The sequence below is a fragment of the Phoenix dactylifera genome, chromosome 7, assembly GCF_009389715.1.
Source record: "Phoenix dactylifera cultivar Barhee BC4 chromosome 7, palm_55x_up_171113_PBpolish2nd_filt_p, whole genome shotgun sequence".
Lineage (NCBI taxonomy): Eukaryota > Viridiplantae > Streptophyta > Magnoliopsida > Arecales > Arecaceae > Phoenix > Phoenix dactylifera.
In genome coordinates this window covers 14149681-14170818 of record NC_052398.1, presented here as the reverse complement: position 1 = coordinate 14170818, position 21138 = coordinate 14149681, and the positions used below count along the sequence as shown (strand labels likewise).

At 39.0% G+C, this 21138-nt stretch overlaps 1 protein-coding gene across 6 annotated transcripts in view; it reads right to left on the bottom strand.

Annotated features, from left to right (window-relative positions):
* The window catches only part of LOC103715213 (signal peptide peptidase-like 2), a 52780-nt gene that overhangs the window by 7656 nt on the left and 23986 nt on the right, over positions 1-21138 (bottom strand). For 3 of the 6 annotated variants that reach the window (XM_039128362.1, XM_008802774.3, XM_008802775.3), the window contains 3 exons: positions 13365-13418; positions 13194-13286; positions 2066-2208 (listed from right to left, as the gene is read on the bottom strand). In XM_039128362.1, coding sequence (XP_038984290.1) covers positions 2066-2208; positions 13194-13286; positions 13365-13418 — 290 coding nt within the window. Of the gene's footprint in view, positions 1-2065; positions 2209-13193; positions 13419-21138 lie in introns of all 6 variants that reach the window. The other 3 variants (XM_039128361.1, XM_039128363.1, XM_008802773.3) reach the window with 2 other exon arrangements.

Here is a 21138-nt window from a genome sequence, read left to right as displayed (position 1 = left end):
ATTATATATATGGGTAGTACAGCTGTTGTGGATAGACTTCTATAGCACCCTTTGTCAATGCAGGTGGATCTACTAAGCAGATCTGTTCTCCAAGCCTCAAAATTTCACCTTACCCAGTTAACCCATTCAATCCTGCAGTAAAATTTGGTTGATCTCTCCCTTCTCAAGATCCTATCTAGAATAGAAATCTCTTTTTGCACAATGTCTCCTCCTCCCAAGTCCTAGATCAAGCTCTCTACCTGCAACCTTCTGAGGTCCCAATGGACCTCCATCCCTCCCCACTTCTCTGCCTCTATGTATGTGTATGTGCATAAGTCTTTAATCCATATCCTTATGAAAAAGAAGTATTCATGCATAAATCAAAGAAACAGTAGTTATTGCAACTATAAGAACAACTAGAAATAGGTCTTTAGTCTTTCTCATCATAATATGATCTCATAGAATTTGATATTTATATTAAGATAGCCCTTTAATCTTTTAAGCAATGCATCATATTTGTTATATTTTTTAATGCAAAATGGTGGAAATTCCATCAGGTATCATTTTATCAAAGCCAACCAAGAAAGTTAGGGAGGTGGCTTGGGCAACATTAAGAAGCTAGTGGCCCAAATATCCACTCAGACAAGGCAAAAGAAAGGAAAGAAGGCATGGCCACTCAAACCAAGTTGACTCATTGCACTACCGATAGAAGTAGGGATTTTCCCCTTTGCATGCTTCCTTATATGAATGTGCATTTTGATATGCTTATGTTTATGGCAGATGGTAAATGAACTAATAATTTTATTGTATGCCTTATTACAAGCATGATGGATGCATGAAAATAATATAAAATGAAACTCGCATAATTTTGATGGTTGGTGGTGGTGATGGACTTGCCACATTATCATTGCTCTGTCATAGGCTGGAAGTGTGGCATTATTGTTGCCCCATCATTGGCTAGAAATGTGGCACTATTATTGTCCCGTCATGAATTAGAAACGTGACCGTCGATAGTCCAAAGCTGAAACTAATTTAAAATAATTGATATGCATTCTTGATAAGTATGGATGGTAGGCTATGGGCTAATCTTGTTAAAATCATTGGGGCTAGAGATGTGGCATTATCATTGCCCCATCACAAGCTGGAAATATGGTCATGATTAGCCCAAAGCCAAATTCAAAATAAATTAGATCTGTTAACTAATATCTGTTGAATTGGATCTCGGACATATAATTATAACCATGAATGCACAATTTAATGAATGTATGAGTTATTAATCAACTTGCTGGGTCATTATTATCTATTGTTCCCTACAGTTATTTTGAATGTGTATCTTATGATGTTGATTACTTTATCTAATTTTAAGTGCTGCACTTGTTAGACAATTTATTTCATTCAATACATGTTTATGTGTATGGGGGAAATTCTCCCTGAGATGTTGGCTCATATCATCTTGTTGTACCTTTTTCCATAGTCACAAGATACCTAATAAAGGATAGCTGGAGATGACCGTTGAGTGATGGATTAGTCAGTTAGTTTACTTTTGATACCAGATGGACAATTGATTTATGTAGTTGAACAAATTTACTATTTGTTAATGGTGGAACTATTTAGTTGGATTATTATAGTTATGGCACGTCTTTATTTAAATTTCTGATGTTATTGGAATTTTGTTAATTCTATTGGCCTTGCATGCTCTCTAGGGCCATGCTCTAGGGATCATGTAGCCATGTCACATGGCCAAGCCGGGTGACAGGTTAGGGGTGTGAGACAGCCTCTCTCTGATCCAATACGGTACTGTCAAAATGGACTAGTTCCTTAACCATTGTCTCCTCCAATTAATATTTGTGTCAAGTTAATATTATTTTTGTTCATAATATAATGTGTAGATTTGGTAAAACTAACATATGACATGATTCTTTAGAAGTGAAATCAGAAAATGACCTGACATCTGTAAGTCAGGATTCTTCAATTAGATAATAAACTATATGCACCATAAAACTATTAAATACAGTATCAAGGATCCTTAAAATGTGTGGTAAAAAAGACTTTTAACACATAAAAGTTCAACAATTAATGAAGATACCTGAAACTGAAAGCAACAAGCAAGCCAGGGAATAGAATATCACCAAAACCAATCATGTCATAGCCACCCCAAGGGTCTGAAAATCTAGGAATTCTTAGAAGCATTGGGATGGCTTCTCCACCACTATTATCACCACGGGCAACCTATAAACCAAAAAGATGTTACAAGTACCATTAACATTATAGGTACTTCTTCAAAGCATTACACAACAAGAAAGTTTGAATATCTTAAGCATATGAATTTTGGTCTCTACAAAGCAAATAAACTAAATGGAGGCAACACAAGAGCAACAATGTTGTACAGTATAACTGTCCCTCACATATCATCATTCAAACAAAAATATGATTTTGCCATTCTGACTATCAACATATATTATTTCCTTGCAAAGTTGTTTAATTTATTTACAAAGCAAATTTTGTTATTCCAATATTTTGTGCATGGAAAGCCATGCTGAGTTCTTGCGAGGCCCAATACGTAGTCCATGCTGATGTGAGTCCATGGTGCATCTGGTACTGGCAATGGCATGTACACTCCTGCATTTGTTACTGTCAGTTTAGACACCTGACACAGATGGCATCGCTCAACATAACTCTCTACATCCCTTCTTAGCTTACGCCAATAATACAAGTTGATATATTTTGTCTCGACCAAAGTGACCCTCTCCATGCAACTCTCGTAGGATTTTATGCCTCGATGAACAATCAGGAATACATAATCGAGTCCCTTTAAACAAGAAGCCATCTTATAACTGAAAGTCATCATGTTGTTGAGATTGCACCTCATTAAGAACACTAGTAAAGTATGGACCAGTAGCCAACGTATCTCTGAAAATATCAAAACCTGCTATGGTAGCATACATGGTGGTAAGCAAACATATATGCTGTCTGAAAGCATCTGCTACCCGGTTCTGTATACCAGATTTGTGGTGAAGCATGAATGTAAACTCCTGCAGATAACTTGACCACTTAGCATGACGTGAACTGAGCTTGTCCTGGCCAAGAGATATTTGAGAGCCTCGTGGTCGAAATGTAGAATAAATTTTTGATACAAAAGATAGTGTTGCCAATGCCTGAGTCTCTGCACCATAGCATAAAACTCGATATCATATGTGGAATGGTTAAGCTTGGCCCACTCAACTTCTGACTGAAGTAAGTGATTGGTCTCCCCCTCTGGCTCAAGACTGCCTCAATACCCACCTTGGAAGCATCACAATCCACTTTGAAGACTTGCTCACAATCTGGCAAAGCCAATATAAGAGTTGCCGATTACCTCACCTTAATCTTCATGAAACTCGTATGGCATCAGGTGGGAACTCAAAACTAAACCGCCTTCTTCATACAATCTATATATGGAGCCATTATTGTGCTGAAATTGCAAATGAATCTGCGGTAGAATGAATCCAACCCATGAAAAGTCCGTGTTTTTTGAAAAATCTTAGGTCCTGACCAACCAACAATAGCCTGCACCTTGGATTGGTCCATAGTATTACGATCTCCAGATATAAGATATCTCAAAAATAACAATTGATCAGCCATAATAATGCACTTCTTTATGGTGACATATAACTTCTTCCTGCAAAGTGTCTGTAGTATACTAGTATCTCATGCAAGTGTTGCACAAGCTCCTCTGCACTTTGACTATATATGAGTATATCATCAAAATAAACAACTGCAAACTTTCCAATGTATGGTTTCAAATTTTCAATACCTAGTTCATGACTCTCATGAATGGACTAGGTGTGTTTGACAGTCCAAATAGCATCACCAGCCATTCATATAATCCCTCACATGTTTTGAAGGTTGTTTTCCACTCATCCCTTGGCTTTGTCCTTAATTGATGATACCCGCTCTTCAAATCTAGCTTGGAAACATCTTAGCTCCAAACAGCTGGTCTAACATATCATCTAACCTCAGAATTGGGAAGCAATACTTTGTCGTTATTTGTTTATGGCTCTGTTATCCACACACATGTGCCAAGTTCCAACCTTATTTGGAGTTAGGAGGGACGAAACTGCATAAGGACTCATGCTCTTCCAAATATATCCTCTTTCCAAAAGCTCGTAGACTTGCCTGGACAACTCTACATGCTCTGTAGGGCTCATCCAATAGTGGGCTTGATTTGGAAGACTAGCTCCTGGAATCAAGTCAATGTTGTGCTGAATATCTCAAAGTGGGGGTAATCCGGATGGAAGCTCCTTGGGAAAGACATCAGCGAACTCTTGAATAAAAGGTTGAGCCATCTTTGGAATGTCACTATTTTCCACAGCTTCCTTTTCTAACAAAACCACGATCAAGCCAGACTCTTAAGCAACCACAGTAAATTGTGCTTGAGTAAGAAAACCGCTATTGTCCCGAGATTGTGGCTTAGGAGGTATCACTTCCTTCGATGGTACTAACACAATGTTGGTCCCATTCATGACAAATGAGTAAGTGGTCTTCCTTCCGTCATGCATTACACCTCTATCATATTGCCAACGATACCCCAGAAGAAGATAAGAGGCATCCATAGCCACAATGTTACACCAAGCTCGATCATTATACTTGCATGCTAATCGAGAATGATACCAAACACCTATTCGACACCACAACCTCGCTACCTTTCTTTAATTGGACTAGCTTATATGGATGAGGATACTTTTTTGTGTTCATCTGCAACTTGGCCACAGCCTCTTCTGACACCGGATTATCATAGCTACCACTATCAATAACCATCTTGCATACCTTTTTCCTAATTGTGCAGGTGGTGCGAAAGATGTTATTCTGCAACCAATCATCTCCTAACTCATCCTGCGGTGTCCATCGTATGACCAGAGATTCCCCGACATCTCCATGCACAATCTCCTCCTCTAGTTTGTGCTCATAGTCGTCAAAAACAGACAACACTTCATGACTTGCAAGTTCCTCTTCCTCATCCTCAGCAATCAATAATGTTTCCCTTCTCGCCTCTTTGGCTTCTTGCAATCTGCAGCTCTGTGACCTAGTTCTCCACACTGAAAGAATCATATCCAACCTTGTGCATTTTGAATTGGCTACAGAGTTCGATTCTGAGTTGTATTTAATGTTATGGTGCCCTCAGGACTAGCAAAATTACCTCCTCTAGAAACTCGGCCTGATAGTTTAGCATCCTGTGAAATCGATACTTGCCGGTTTCTTTGCGACTTCTTTTCTATCACTAGAGCTCACTGATGCACCTCTGATACTAACCAATAGTCGCTCAATAACAACTCATCTTGAATGCTTTGGCGTAAACCTCCTTCAGATTCAGCCAAATCATTCTCAGTAACCAATTCATTGAATTTTTCAGAAAAATTAGCAATGAGTCACTTTCTTGCCTTAGATTTTGTAATCTATGATATAAAGTACGAATATAGTTATAAAGAAGGAACTCACAATGCATCCTCTTCTTCATCTTTTCCTAATTAGTGATTTTCGGCTTGCCGCTATGTTCCCGCATGAATTTCAATTGGCGCCACCATGCAGCTGCCCTGACATGCTGCCGTGTTGCCACCAAGGTACGCGGTACCGACTATACCGATGTACCGGTGGGCATCGGTACCGGTACGGTACCGAACCAAACCGAGCCGAACCGGTACTGTACCGATGGAGTTAAAAGCCAAAAAAAAATTGAAGCCGGTACGGACTGGTCGGTTCGGGCCGGTACCGAGTCGGTATGGGCCGGTACGGGCCGGTACGGGCCGGTACCGGCCGGTACCGGCCGCCGGTACGGGCCGGTACGGTTCGGTACCGGTCGGTACGGGCCGGTACGGTTCGGTACCGAAATATATAGCTGTACCGTACCGGTAGGATCCGGTACCGGTATGTACCGACCGGTACGGCAGACCCTGGTTGCCACCAACTGCACTTTTTTATCGTCTGAAATCTCATTGAACTCAAGGATCTCCTCGATTGTATAGAGTCAATTTAGGAACTCCGTGGTCAAACTCCCTAAGAACTTAGGCAAATCGATATTGAGACCCTACTCCCATTGTCTTGGATCCCCGCCAAAGGTCGGCCTCCCCTCCATGCCCTTGGTGCGATCTCATGGAAAGGGTTGGGCATATCCTCATCCTCCTCGACCTCTTCCACACGTAAGGGAGGTTCGGTTGCATGAAGCTGTCGAGTAAGGGCTTCGATTTGGCGTCAGATCTTTGCCGCATCCACCACTGATCTGCTTCCTTGTGTGGTTCCCACCATGGCTACCTGCATCGTCTGCTTCTTCTTCGGAGCCATTCGAATCATATCAGAAACTCGAGCTCTGATACCAACGTAGTGGAAAAAGGAAGGAGCAATTTAATCGACGAGGTTATGCTTCGAAGATCAACATGCAAATAGAAAAAAATGGATTGAATTTTTCGCTTGGTGAAAAAAATTCTCTCGAAAAGAATTTTATTAATATCTCAAAGATTGTCCCTTATTTACATGCAAATTTATAGGGCATGATACCCTAACCCTCATTTGGGCATTAAACTCGATGCAGAATCATACTCGAAATAGAACTCAATAAGAAAACATACTAAAATCATTCTATTACAAATATAGAAACATGACTAAAATTTGATATTGTCACTAATAAAAAAATATAAGAAAATCTGCGGAAAATCTCTGAATCCCATTAGCTCACATGCTTGCTCACGAGATGGATATAAATCAAAATTTTGCTTACTGCAATTTTCGCCTGCAAATCTGCTGGCTCCTTCAATGCTTAGCATAGTCTAGTTGGTCATAATACCTGTTGGCTACACCTTGTGCTACCTCAACTACTAATATGTAATATATTAATTGTTGTATTAACTATCAACAACTATCTGTACATATTACTGTATGATAACCAATGATGGCATACTCATAAGTTATAAGAGGTATTTTGTCTGTCCCCACTTACATGTTACATTATCATGTATTAACCATCTTCATGAAAAAGACCATTACCTAGTTATGGTCCGGACAATCCAGTGTACTAAGACGGGCGGACTAGGAACAAACCTAGCCTTTGGTATTGCTGCACAAAGTGATTGCCCAAGACTTGAATCTATGCCATCATGCTTATCTTGCCTTTTGCCATTGCACAAAGCAATGATTGCCTCATTTTTACATGTTACTATATAATATCCTATGAGGCTCATTCTTTGAGAGATAAACAACTTACCTAGGAGTCTATATTTTTTTAGGTAATTGTTTTTCAGGCAACATTTAGACAAGAAAATAATCTACCCTCTTTTATGCATTGGAAAGTGGCTCTGAAATTTGTTACCTATGTTTTTTTGCATTGCTACTTTCTCAAATAAGTTGCTAGATCTATCCATATTTCCGATAATACCCTTTATATATATAATTATATATTTATAATAATAAATATATAATGATATTTATTATATAAATATTATTATAATATACTATATTATATTCCATATATAATATAATATAATATAATATATATTATATATGTAATATAATAAAGTATATTATAATAATATATTATATAATATTGTTATATATTATATAATATTATAAGATTAGGGTGAAGGGTATTTTAGGAGCAAAATAAAAAGGTTATTTTACTAACTAATAGGAAAATGACTTACCCACCTTCTAGGTGGGTAAGACTTTTCCACCATTTCATAGGTAAAATTAACTTACCATGAAATTAACTTACCCACCTAAAGAAGCACGAGAACTTGGGTAAGTTGGTCGATGGGAAGGTTGATCAACTTTTCCATCATATTTACCCACCAAAGAATAGGCCCATAATGGCATATGCTTGAGTAAAAGGTGTTTCTATTTGCCCCAAATTTATATGATGCAAAAGAGCATGAATGATTGTCAGCCCTAGTAATACAGCCAACTCCTTTACTCCATAATTTTTCCTTCTCTTCTAGTCTTTTTATCTTCTTATCTAACCTATAGTCGTAACAAGAGGGAATTTTATGGAAAAATGCTAGAGCCAATCAATCAAGGAACTCTCTTTACTTGATAAGTTGTGATTTAAATTTTATTTTTACTCCCTTGATATACATTTCTCTCAACCCTTTAATCCACAGTTTGTCATACTGGTCGGTAGTGTATCGTACAAGGCGAAGAGCATTACCTATTTATGGTCCAGACTCCAGACGATCCAATGTTCTAAGTGGGGCGGACTAGGAACAGACCCAACCTTTGGTATTTTCACACAAAGTGATTGCCCATGACTCAAATCCGTGCCATCATGCTTATCCTGCCTTTTGCCATTGCACAAAGCAATGATTGCCTCATTTTTACATGTTATTTTATAATATCCTATAAGGTCCATTCTTTGGGGGGGTAAAAAACTTACTTAAGAATTTTTTTTTTCTTGAGTAGGTGTTCCTCGGGCAACATTTAAACAAGAAAATAATCTACCCATGTTCTTTTATGCATTGGAAAGTGGCTCCATAATCTGTTACCCATGTTCTTTTGCATTACTACTCTCTCGAGTAAATTACTAGACCTATCCATATTTCCCATAATACCCTATATATATAATTATATACGTGTTATAATAAATATATAACAATAATTATATATTGTTATATAAATATTATATATAATAATATTATATTATATTATATATATTATATATTATATTATGTAATTAATACATGTGATATAATATATTACATTATATTATATTAATTTGTATGACATTATTATATTATATTATTATATAATAATTATAGAATATAATATTAGGGTGAGGGGTATTTTTGGAGCAAAATAAAAAGATTATTTTAGTAACTAATAGAAAAATGGCTTACCAACCTTCCAAGCGGGTAAGACTTTTACCCCACTTCATGGGTAAATGCTACATATGGAAAAATAACTGACCCACCTAGAGAAGCATAAGAACTTGGGTAAGTTGGTTAATGGGAAGGTCGATCAACTTTCCTATCATATTTACCCACCAAAGAACGGGCCCATAATGGCATCCGCTTTGTGAAAAAGGTGTTTCTATTTGTCCCCAAATTTATATGATGCAAAAGAGCATGAATGATTGTCAGCCCTAGTAATGCAACCAATTCCTTCACTCCAGAATTTTTCCTTCTCTTCTTAGTCTTCTTATCTTCTTATCTAACCTATACTCATAACAAAGAGGAAATTTTACGAGAAAATACTTGAGCTAATCAATCAAGGAGCTCTCCTTACTTAACAAGTTAGTGGTTTAAACTTTATTTTTTATTCCTTTGTTATATGTTTCTCTCGACCCTTTAATCCATAGTTTGTCGTACCGGTCGATACTGTATTGTACTGGTTGTATCGTGTCATATTAGTACCGAACCAGTATATGGTACCACACTGTACCAACACTCAGTACCCTGAACTTTACCATACCGTACCGTACCGTATATCAACATTGCAATAGGATGGTACCAATACGGGGTCTAATATCGAGACAGCAAACCTCGCTTTAATCTTTTCATAAACCTTAATCTAGTAAATCTTTCTTTACTTTTCTTCTTTCTTTTTCTTCTATTTTTCTTTTGAAAACTAAATCCTACATTTAACATAATTGGTCTGCACCACAAAGTTATCTATTCCGTTGCTTGATTTATTATTTCGTACTAACTATATTACTCTCTCCTATGGAGTTAAGTTTAGCTAGCACAAGAAATTCCTACAGTGGCCAACATGGATGTATTGTGTCATGTCATGCCAATGCACTTATCTCAACATGCCAAAAAATAATTATTATATCTGATAAAATTAAAAACATTTTGAAATTAAAAAAAGGATAAAATGGACTCCATGCCAACCCGATGCCGGTGCCGTGCTAGCGTTGGTTCGGCATGGTATGTGCCAATAATCATAGACTAGCACAACCTAGCACTTAAAATCTTGCTCTCTCTCCATTATTCCATGTACCAATTCAAGCTTTTCTTTCATTTTGGATAGTTGTGTACATTTTGCTTTCTACAATAAAGTAAATGCAGGTTGGGTGTCTATGGCAGTCTCCTTTACAACTTACAACTTGCTTTCCTAAGCAATTCAATTCATATAGGTATCATATTATGTCACAAATTTATCAGCATGGTACAAGGTGGATACCGGTTATTATGTACCAACCTACATCATAGTGTATTAATTGTGGTGATATATCACAATATTTGTCAATAAAGCTTCATACCTCACAACTCTGATTGAATGTATATGATCAGTTATCTAAATTTGTGCAAATATTTAAAAGATCACATAAAAGCAAGAATTTATGTCTCATAGAAATAGGATAGTACCATTGGTTGTGTACCATTTTGATAGGAAAACCGAACAACGACACTTGCAGGACAATAGGCCATCAATGGCCTGGATGTCCTACTCATCCCATCCAAAACCAGTTAGGACCGGCTAATATCAAGGCTGCTTTGACCAAAACCAGGTATGACCCAACTAGATCACTTAATTTCAAATAAAGTGGGGGCCATGATCTCTTTTCTCTGGCTTAGTCATGAGGGATCAGTGCAAAAAAAAGGTCAAGAAAGAGAGCGAGAGAAAGAGAGAGGAAGGGAGAGGGTAAAGGGAGGTAAAGAGAGCAGGTTTGGCCTGCCCTCACAATTATCTAGTCTCCTTGATATTGGAAACCTCCACAAAAAACATATTAGTCAAGGTTCGCCATGCCAGTACTAGAGCCCGTACCGGTCAACCGACGGCACGATTTAGTACACCCCCATGCCGTTCCGTGCCGAACTCGTACCGACACAACGGAAAAGGCAAGGGAGAGGAAGAGCAAGAATGGAAGAGAGAAAAGGAGATAAAGATAGAGGGGAGGAAGGGAGAGGGAGAGGGAGGTGCCCCTCCAGCGCGCTCCGGAGGCCTCCGGCAGCCCTCCCTCCCTCTCCCTCTCCCTTCCTTCCCCTCTCTTTTTTCCTCTTTCCTTCTCCCTCTCCCCATTCCACTGGTTTCCGTTTTGAATATCGAAATCATCCCGGTCTGCTGATGGCATGGCTCGGTATGCCCCGAACCGGACGGTTCGGAACGGTTCCTCATTCCTTGATATCAATATTTACTCAAATATTCATTTAGGACAAAAAAAGTAAAAAAAAAAAAACAAACAAACAAAGAGAAAATGGCTACCTTACTAGGATGCTAGACTATCCCATGAGTCAAGATGGTAGCATTCTAGTACCGTCTCGACTTGGGACAAAACCAATATTGCACTTGGTATTGATATTTTAAAACTTACATAAAACATTGATTATTCAAATTATTTAACTAAAAATTGATGTAATTGGAAAATCAAATTTTTTTAAAAATTTCAACTCCTTGTCTGTGTTAGATTGTTACTCTATATAATGATAATTTATGTAAGATTACCTTTAAAGTTTTCTCCTAAATGGTCCAGATGAAAGTTTAGGTTCTTTTCATCTTAATTTTGTGATGCTATATGATAGAGTCAAGATTCTTTTCAAGTGTTCACAGCATGTTTATTTCCAAGTTACAATACGAAAAATGTAAAAGAATAGGTTTCTCCTATTGTACTAAAGCATGCCATGCCGAGCTTTCCATGCCAATTTTTTCAATCAAAAATATGGTTATGAGAAGGTAAATTGGCATCCATAACTAGCACATGAGCAATGATATATGGTACCTGAGCTCCTATTCCACCCAACAATAGTAAGAAACTATCTAGTAAGAAAATGGCATTCGAGTGGAATCTTGTTTGCCCCATTTTTAACCTGCAACCCACAGTTTAATTAAAGTAACATATTATACATATCATTGCTATTGTGGAGTATGATCCCTTATGATGTTTCAGTAGAAAGGATTCTAAAGCTTTACCTAGATAAATTATTTATGAATGAAAATGGCCTAATGGTTCAGTTTATCAAGATTATAATAATGAGATACAATAGGGGAAAAGAGACAATTAAAACCATCAATAGAAACCCTCATGCAAATATTGTCCAAATTTATATAGTTGGCTTGATGGAAAATCATTGATTATGATCCTCAAGGCATTCTTAGAACCTGCCAAATTCAGATGCACAAACAAGGTACAAGCAATCCATAGCAAGGTCCGCCGTACCTTTACCGGTCGGCGTACCGGTGGCGGCCCGGACCGGTACGAACCGGTCCCGTATCGGACCCATACCGGTCCCGTACCGGTCCGAACCGGTCCTGTACATGTTCTCCAACAATAAACTACCGGTACCGGATTCCACGCTGATCCGGTACCGGTCCCAGGCCGGTACGGACCGGTACGGCAAATCATGGTCCATAGGAAGTTCAGATATGTCATGATTTCATGAATGTGAACCAATCATTCTGTATAACCTAAGCAATGCAGCAGAGAGGATGAAAGATATGGACTGTTCTGGAAAACATGGCTTCTCTGAAAGACATGAACTACTCTAGCAGATGACACTGAAGAAAAGTCGCCACTGAAGAAAAGTCGCCACAGATTAAAGTTATTGAACCATAATTACATCATAAAGCATTTAACTTTTTAATGACTGATGAAGCCAATAGTGATGCTGCTAGAAGAACCACAAATACTATAGTAATAGATGTAAAACACATCTCAGAAATATTGTCGTTCCTTGTCTTTCTCCCACTCTTTTTCCTTTCCCTTTTCCCTGTCTTTTAATGCCAACTGTACAATATATCGGTTTTACCACCATACAATATAAGTAAAAACACATTATTACAACTAGAATAGAGGTAGAAGAACCACAAATATTAGAATAATAGATGTAAAAGCACATCTCAGAAAGTTCAGCATACATATACAATAAAATAAATAAACTGGATGCCTAAATAAAGAACAAAATATAGAAACAACAAAAAATTGAGAAAACAAACATTGCAGGCATTAAAGATAAAGCTATATGAAGTAGCCCACTAACAGTCAATGGCTTATCTTTTTAACCTTTTTTTGACTGATGAAAATGGCAGCTGTCCAAATGAACCAAAAGGAAAAAAATTCATAAGATCAGCAAGCACATCCAGTTAACAAACAAGTTGCAATATTATAGTTACTGTAGTAACCACACACGAGACATCACTCTAATGAAATTCTTGATAAATGAAAGATATTCCCTTATGTCAACAAATAAGTTATGAGAAGATATTTTTGCATCTGAAAACTCAATAACCAAAATATATCTAGGAGCTATACTTACCGCAATCATAACACTTTTATGGAATATCAATGGTGAAAGGAAAACCCAGAATATATCATAGAAAAATGCACTGGTAAGAAGAGCTGACGCAACCTGAATTTCAAAAAAAAAATGGATAGATGGTAGGATATTGCAGCAACAGCAGAATCTGGATCTAATTATTTCAATTACCTTTATATTTGGTAAGCGGGCCACTTGCAACACTGTAATCATCAAACAGATGCCCTGAATGCATTGAAGAGAAAGGATCCAATTAAAGCAAGAGGGAATTAAGATCACAATTGTACCTCCATAAGTGAGTTAGTTACGTAGAAGGAAGAAAAAATGTAGAATTTCAATGAACACCTGCTAGGGTACAATGTTCTTATTTATTCAGTTACAGATAAACAATTCCATGACAACAATTTGAATGAGCAGGTTTATGCCAAACTTTTTTAGGTTTGTGGAATAACCATTCGAAGTAGGATTTGAATAATATATTAACATGAATTTAGTACTCCTATTGCCACTTGATCATTATTGTCAAGACTCAAGAGTATATTTATGATATATCGTATTCTCACTTCTGATAACTAGGCAATACTAATGCTTAAACACTAGAAAAATAATCCAATCTATATATTACAGAACCTACTCTGTTCCATAAAACAAATCCAGTATAGATAGGATAAGAGTTTTCAGGTTAAGTTCTTCTGAATCAGTGGAAAACAGCTTGATAGCCATATGTAAGTGAGGTACTGCAGAGGTAGTTCGAATGAAAGGTTCTATTCTGAAGGAGCTTCAAACTGAAATCAGATATATCAAGGGTTGAACTATTGGTACTAGTACCCATGTTGGTAGCTAATCTTATCAGCAGGGTACTAAGAGAAGTAAACACAGCAAACTAGAGGTGAAATGCCATGTATTGGTACAGTATTGGTACACCGTACACCCCCTTTACTGGTATAATTCAGTACAGCTGGTATAAACTGATATGCACAGGTACTTAAATCCTTGACAGACTGCATGCAGTGCCAAAAGAATCCAAAAAACAGAGGAACCATTTTATCTCAACATATCTAGGGTTCTTATCTGAAACATGCTTGCCATGCCCCCAACCCGAGATCGCGAGCCAAGGATGTGGCAACTACTGCATACTCATGGAGTACCTCCCATAAGCATACAAGGCATGATATCAAATGCATCGCAACAGAAAGAATTTCATTAACTAGAATCTAAAATTCAATTAATTAACAAATCCAACCAACAAATAAGATTCAAGATTCTTACATCAATTAAACCTCAAATAATAAACCCATAAGAAGATTACAATAAATCTAAACTATGCCGATGTTGTCGAATCTCGCTTCTAGTCTCACTCCCATAGCCCACGTCTGCAGCTAAGTATCTAAACTGTAAAAAGAAAAAAGGATAACGAGCTCGACAACCCAGTAAATAATGAATACCTTAACTAGATAATTCATGTAATAACACAAGATATAATAGTCAAATATAAATTACCATGAATCAATATAAAACATAATCAATTTCATTTCAAAACACAAATCTAGCAAATCCAATATCTTTTAAATATAATCGAAAATTCACATTCAAAAATTCAATTCAAAACAAATCACATTCAAATCAGTGGCCTAGAACTATAACCACACCTATACCCCATGGCAAGGCTAGAAATAGAAACAGAACCATATTTAGATCCTACGGAGTGGGATGGAATACCACACTTATACTTTGTAGCATGGACCAAAATACTATATTTATACCTTGTGGTGGGGCCAAAAACAAAACAATGAGCTCAGTAATAGTCAAAGTGCCAATGCATAACCTCCAATTAGCAAGATTTAAAACATAGTCAGGCTGAGAGTTCAAATCTGAAAACTCTTTTTTTACAGAATAACATATACACTGTAATCCAAGGTCCGCCGTATCGGTACCGGTCGGCGTACCGGTGGCCGGCCGGACCGGTACCGGTGGTTTCAAAAACCACAGCACGAGGCGCTGTGGTTCTAAAAAAAAAAAACGTACCGGTGCGAACCGGCCGGTTCGCACCGGTACAAGGCTGGTACGGGCTCCGAACCGGCCGGTACGGGGTTCGGCTAAAAAACCGGAAAATACCGGTTTTTTAGTGGTTCCGGTACCGGTCTAGGACCGGGCCGGTACGGCATTCCATGCTGTAATCCAATCAAAATATGCGCATATGATATGAGATCGATAAAGAATAATAATAGTCTGAAAAATATTACATCAAAATTTCATATTTATTTTCAATTCAAAATCATAATTTTATAAAATTCATAAATCACATATAAATCAATTATCAATTTATTTGTCGTCAAAAATAATATTATATAAATAAAAATTAAGAAAAGGTGGATTATTACTTACCTTGTGAGAACAATGAGCTGATAAATCCAATTAACTCCAAAATCTCTTTCAGAGACTAATATTCAAAATTATATTTTATCAAAAATTTAGTCATGACTAATCTCAAAACCTCCACGCTATATTTAACCTAATAATTTGAGAATATTATCATGGAAATTAGGGCAATAGATCCAGTTAGAAGGTGAAATATGATGGTCTGGGTCAGTCTGATCTAGTAATCTAATCAATCTAAACATAGAGCACAATTCAAATTAGGATATACTACAGGCTTAATGATGGTAGAGTCTAGCAGTGCACGGCTAGGATTGGAGTGTGGGTCGATGCACTATACGACCATTAGAGATTCAGGACTCCTTTAATCGGGTTGACCCAAAACATAGGAAAGGGACCCTCTATTGGGGTGTACTAATCATAGGAGAGACAAAAAGAGAGGAGGAGAGAGAAAGAGAGGATAAGGAGGAAATTCTTCGATGACCCACTCAAAATAGAGAGAAAAAGAAAAACCCTTTTTTTGACTCTCTCAAGCAAGGGAATAAAGCAGAAGCCTGATAGCTAGATGTGGTGGTGACCGGAGGAGGTGCCCCACGATGATGATAGGCAGCAATGAGTAACCAGTGATGACGAACGGCCAGCGGAAGAAAAAAGAATTCCAAACAGAGCAGAGTCTTGAGAGAAAATTAGGGATCGGGTTAAGGCCCCATTTGCTCACCAGTGACAGAGTACCATTGTCGGTCCTGAAGGACCACGAGGTAGGGACCAGTCTGAAGAAGGAAGAGGAAGACACCCTCTTCTTCAGAACAGGATCTAAAATTACAAAACTGGAAAACCACGAACCGAAACTAGAATATCTCTTTTGAGGCCAAATCCGGCAACTATTGGAATCCTTGATCATAGAGCTATGCAAGATGGAAAACAAGACTATTAAGAAAGTCATTACCTGGTTTTCGACGAAGAGCTGCCTCCTTCGACGGTAGAGGATGGTGACTAAAATCTGAAAGAAAACTAGAAGGAAGAGAGGAGTTGGCCTAGGGCTTCTCAAGAGGGAGGAGTTGGAGTCTTATAGCTGATGGCCCACCACCCCATCAAAGTCCAAGGAGGCGGAGTCCTCTTCGTTTCGAACAAGGGTGGTGGCAGCAGGCGGCTGTCAGCTATTCGACATCTCAGTGCCCGGTGCGAAGCTGAGGGCAGTCTGGGCAGGCCTTCAACATGCCCGGCTTAAGTTACGAGCCAGCTCAGTCATCCTATAGGGTGACTCAGCCACGGTCATCAGTTAGATCCAGGGAGGTCCGAGGGGTGTCAGCGGCAACCATCCATTGCTTCGAGACATCTGGACGATGACGAGGGATGGAGGGGCCTTTCAGGCCAAGCATGTATTCCATAAAGCCAATGGAGCTGCGGATTGGGTGGCCGCCTATGTGGCCAGCCATACAGGTAGTACCTTGTGGGCTGGGGATGGAGAGCTGCCCCAGGCACTCCATGATATTATGTTTTCTAATTTTATTAGGTGCATCCATACTCGTCAGGTATGAGTCACCCGTCCTAGCAAAAAAAAAAACAAGGGTAGAGCCCTATTTGTTTGTGAATTAGGGCAGAGCCCTATTTACTTGGGACCAATCCTTCGGGCCATGTTATATCTCCAAGCCTACAGCCCAAAGGCTTGGCCATCCAAGCCATAGCTAGGCTGGCCGGACCATTGACCGGATCGGGCCTTATGATACTTCTACAAAGGATGGAGATAATACGTGCATTAATATGTATACATCGTTTCTTTGAGACTCAAAATTGCATGCAATATCCTGAGTCCTGACTTAACCTCTAGAAGGTTTCCCAATCAAAATGCATAAAAGAATTGCACAGCTGATCTTAAAATTTTAAACCGTTCTGTTAAATGTGTTAGAGCTATGGTTTAAGTTCCACCCTAAGGGAGTTAATGCCAGGTGGCACTATGCTGCTGGAACAGTACTAGTGTTTGGCTATTTCTTTTATCTTTTACGTTAACTGAAGCATTCTCTTTTTTTCGGTTGGTAGAACTTAACTTCTTCTTTTTTTAGAGCTTTCCCAAATAAGTATTCAAGAAGAATCCATTAAGAATTCATGCATGATCATGTATATGTGGCAGAAATAGTGACTTAAAGGGATGTTTCAGAGTTCAGACAATTGTTTCATAGAAGATTGATCTTATTAGTGAGGATTTAATTGGTGAGAAGGTGCAGACACTGGAGTCCACCAAAGTAGCTGACCAGCAGACTTGGATGCGAATCAACAAGACTTTGTGGAAGTGTCTAACAAGTTTGTAATTCTAGTGGATAAAATGAAACTAAGAATATAAATGTTGTTGGTGCCCATACAAATTGGCCGACTACCCAGACTGATGAAGCTTGGTGCAATAGAAGAACGACCTCTTTGGGAAATTGCCAGTTCTTACTGGATGGAGCATCTCCTGCAACCACCCATCTCTAACAATTTTCCAATATGACTTGGAGGAGGAAGAAAGAAATATCAGGTAGAAAAACCTACACAATGACCGTTAAACATGAAGCTTGGTAGCTGAAAATGTAGAGTATTTTCAATGTTTATTATGATCCCAAGAAGTGCACCACTGAAAGGAGATATATGATGAGGCAGAAACAAAGAGAAATACAAGATCTTTGAGGACTAAATGGACCTGTAAAACAACCAGTGTCATGATATCTCCTTAGAAACATAAAAATGATAGGGAGACTTGTTGAGTTCAAGAAAAGTCTACAAAGGTTACCAGTAAAATTTGAAGAAATGCCACTAGGTTTACTAATAGATCTAGCCATGGGAAATGCAGAATAAGGCTACTCCAGAATCCTTCGATTGTCAAGCTCATCCATTGAATGGATCCAATACATAATTATCTGCCAATTTTCCAAAATGTGGAAATTTAAGGCAAAGCATAATTGCATAAGCATAAATGCATAAGATGTAGCCTCATGTGCTTTCCTAAAAGATTCAGAATTCCCAGAAAAAAATGATGTCAAAACAAGAAATCTAAAGGAAGTAGGAGTTGGACTTGACTAGAAAGTATGGAGAGGATTACACAATGTAAAACCAGATATGCAAAAATCTGAACTATGATCAAACTTTGCTCTAAAATTGAGTGCATACTGCATATACAATCTCATGCAATAATATAGAAGATCCTCTCCTCCCTTCTAAATTGTTGAAAAATATGGTCTACCGTACCAGTCCATACCGGCCGGTACAGGCCGGTACGTACCAGTCCAGCCTGGAACCGGTACCGGATCAGCATGGAATCCGGTACCGGTAGCTTATCATTAGAGAACCAGTATGTGACCAGTACAAACCGGTACAGAACCGGTACGTACCGATCCAGGCCGCCACCGGTACCGATACGGCAGACTTTCTTGAAATAGTACAAGCTTAATGAATGTCTCCACTCCCCAATATGAAATGTACCTTCAGGTGCAAGGTGTGCTTCCCACATTAACAAATGAGCTCCTTCACGCCATACAGGTCGCAATAGAAGGCTCACAGATGGCTGAACCTTGAGGCATTTTTGGAGCAATTGGCCTCAAGGTATGAAGGAGGTAAGCCCCATATATAAACCTTTTTGAACAATGCTTGTTTTGGCAAACTAACTTGTATCTATGTCTAATTATCTATAGCACACGTTTTTAATGTTATCTTTGAAATGATAATTCTGCAGAAGGAGAAATGGAGTTATAGCTGGATTTTGGCTCATCCTAGGGTCTCCAATGTCTAGGTATTTCTCATAGCAAACTAGAGAGGGACGAGTTCCTCACATTATTCATTTATAATTGTTTGCCAAATGTAACTTATGTGACCAATCTAAACCAAGGATTGCCAAACCGATACCGGGTACCATACCAGTCGACGCCCGAACCGGGTCAGTACATGCTGAATCGAGCGGTACGGCCCGGTTCAGCATTTTTTGATCTAAACTTGCAAGTTAATGATGAGCTAGCTCGGTATCATTTCTTGCTCCTTGACATAAGTTATCTATATGGTAAAGTAGTTAAATATCATTCCTAACTCATTGACTATGTATACCTCTGGGGAACAATCAATTGCTCATACTTCTCATCAAAATTTTAAGGATTAGTCGATGAAGATTAAATAGGCAATCATTACTAACTAACTTCTAGATCTTGGAGATCCATCACCTACATGAAGAACAATAAACAAGAAAACATAATTCATTCTAGTACCGGTCAAGTATAGTATGGTGGCTAACATTGTCATGGTGGTGATCTATACCATCATTTTCTCTCCTACTTTGGAATGATTACTCTCTGTTTTGATTACTGAAATGCGAGCCAAACAACTAAAAATCTAAATGTCACAGCAAGGCATCACTGACCAATCTATTCGCATATTCGTGTCCTTACCTATATACTAACCATGGTGGCAAACTCCTTCAACTTTCTCACAAAGGCTCATACTTCCATGTAATTTCAATATCCACTAGATAAGCTCTCATGCCATGACCCATTGTGACCTAAAAAAGAGATCTTGTATATGTAGGCATTAGATTACTCGACTGCATATAGCTCTGTTAAAATAAATTATATATATATATGTAATTATTTTGTGTTTGTACCAAGGTCTGCTTACTGTACCAGTACCGGCCTCCACCGGTATGGTACAGCCATGGAATTCGATTCCGACCCCACCGAATGGTTCCTTACCCGTTCCGATGCGAATCGGTGCAGACCGCACCGGTTCGCATCGGTACTCGTGGGGAAGGAGGAGGGAAGAGAGGAGAGAGGGGAAGAAGACCTCTCTTGCGCTACCGGACCTCTTTCTTCCTTTCGAGTACCTCGCGAGGAAGAAGACCTCCCTTGGTCGCGGGAGAAGGGGGAAAGAGAGAAGAGAGGATAGAGGAAAGAAGAGAGGAGGAGCTCGGGAAGAAGAGAAGGGAAAAAAAAGAAAAGAAAAAAGAGAGAGAGGCTGCAGGGAGCGCGCCCGCGTGCGGAGGCGCGAGTGCGAGTGGGGAAACGCGCCCCGACTCACGCCCGCGCACGTTCCATACAGTGGGAACTGCGCGGGGTTGCCACGTGGGGCAACGAGCCCACGCACTGCCCTGCGTGGCCTTTAAATGCCACTCTGTAGCATAACGCGGACGCGCGCACATCCGCGCACGCATCTACGTGGTGTTTTTCTCTTTTTTTTTTGAATCGGTTCGGTACCGGTACCGAACGGTACCAAACCGGTACTGGTCTCCACTGGTACGTCGGTTCGGTCGATTCCGCGTACCTTGGTTTGTAAGCAAGGTCGGCCGTACCGACCATACCGACGTACCGATAGGCGCCGATACCGGTTCGGTACCGGTACGAACTGGTACCAAACTAGTACCACTGGTTCAGCTTGGTTCACACATCCAAAAGCTCCAAAAAAAATTTGAAACCAGTACGGGCCAGTACTGGTTTTTAAAACCAAACCGGACCGGTCAAAGCCGATACCAATTCAGTACGGGCTGAACCGGCTGGTGCGGGCCGGTTCAGCACTCCTTGGTTCGTACATACGCCATCAACTCATTCTCATATGAAAT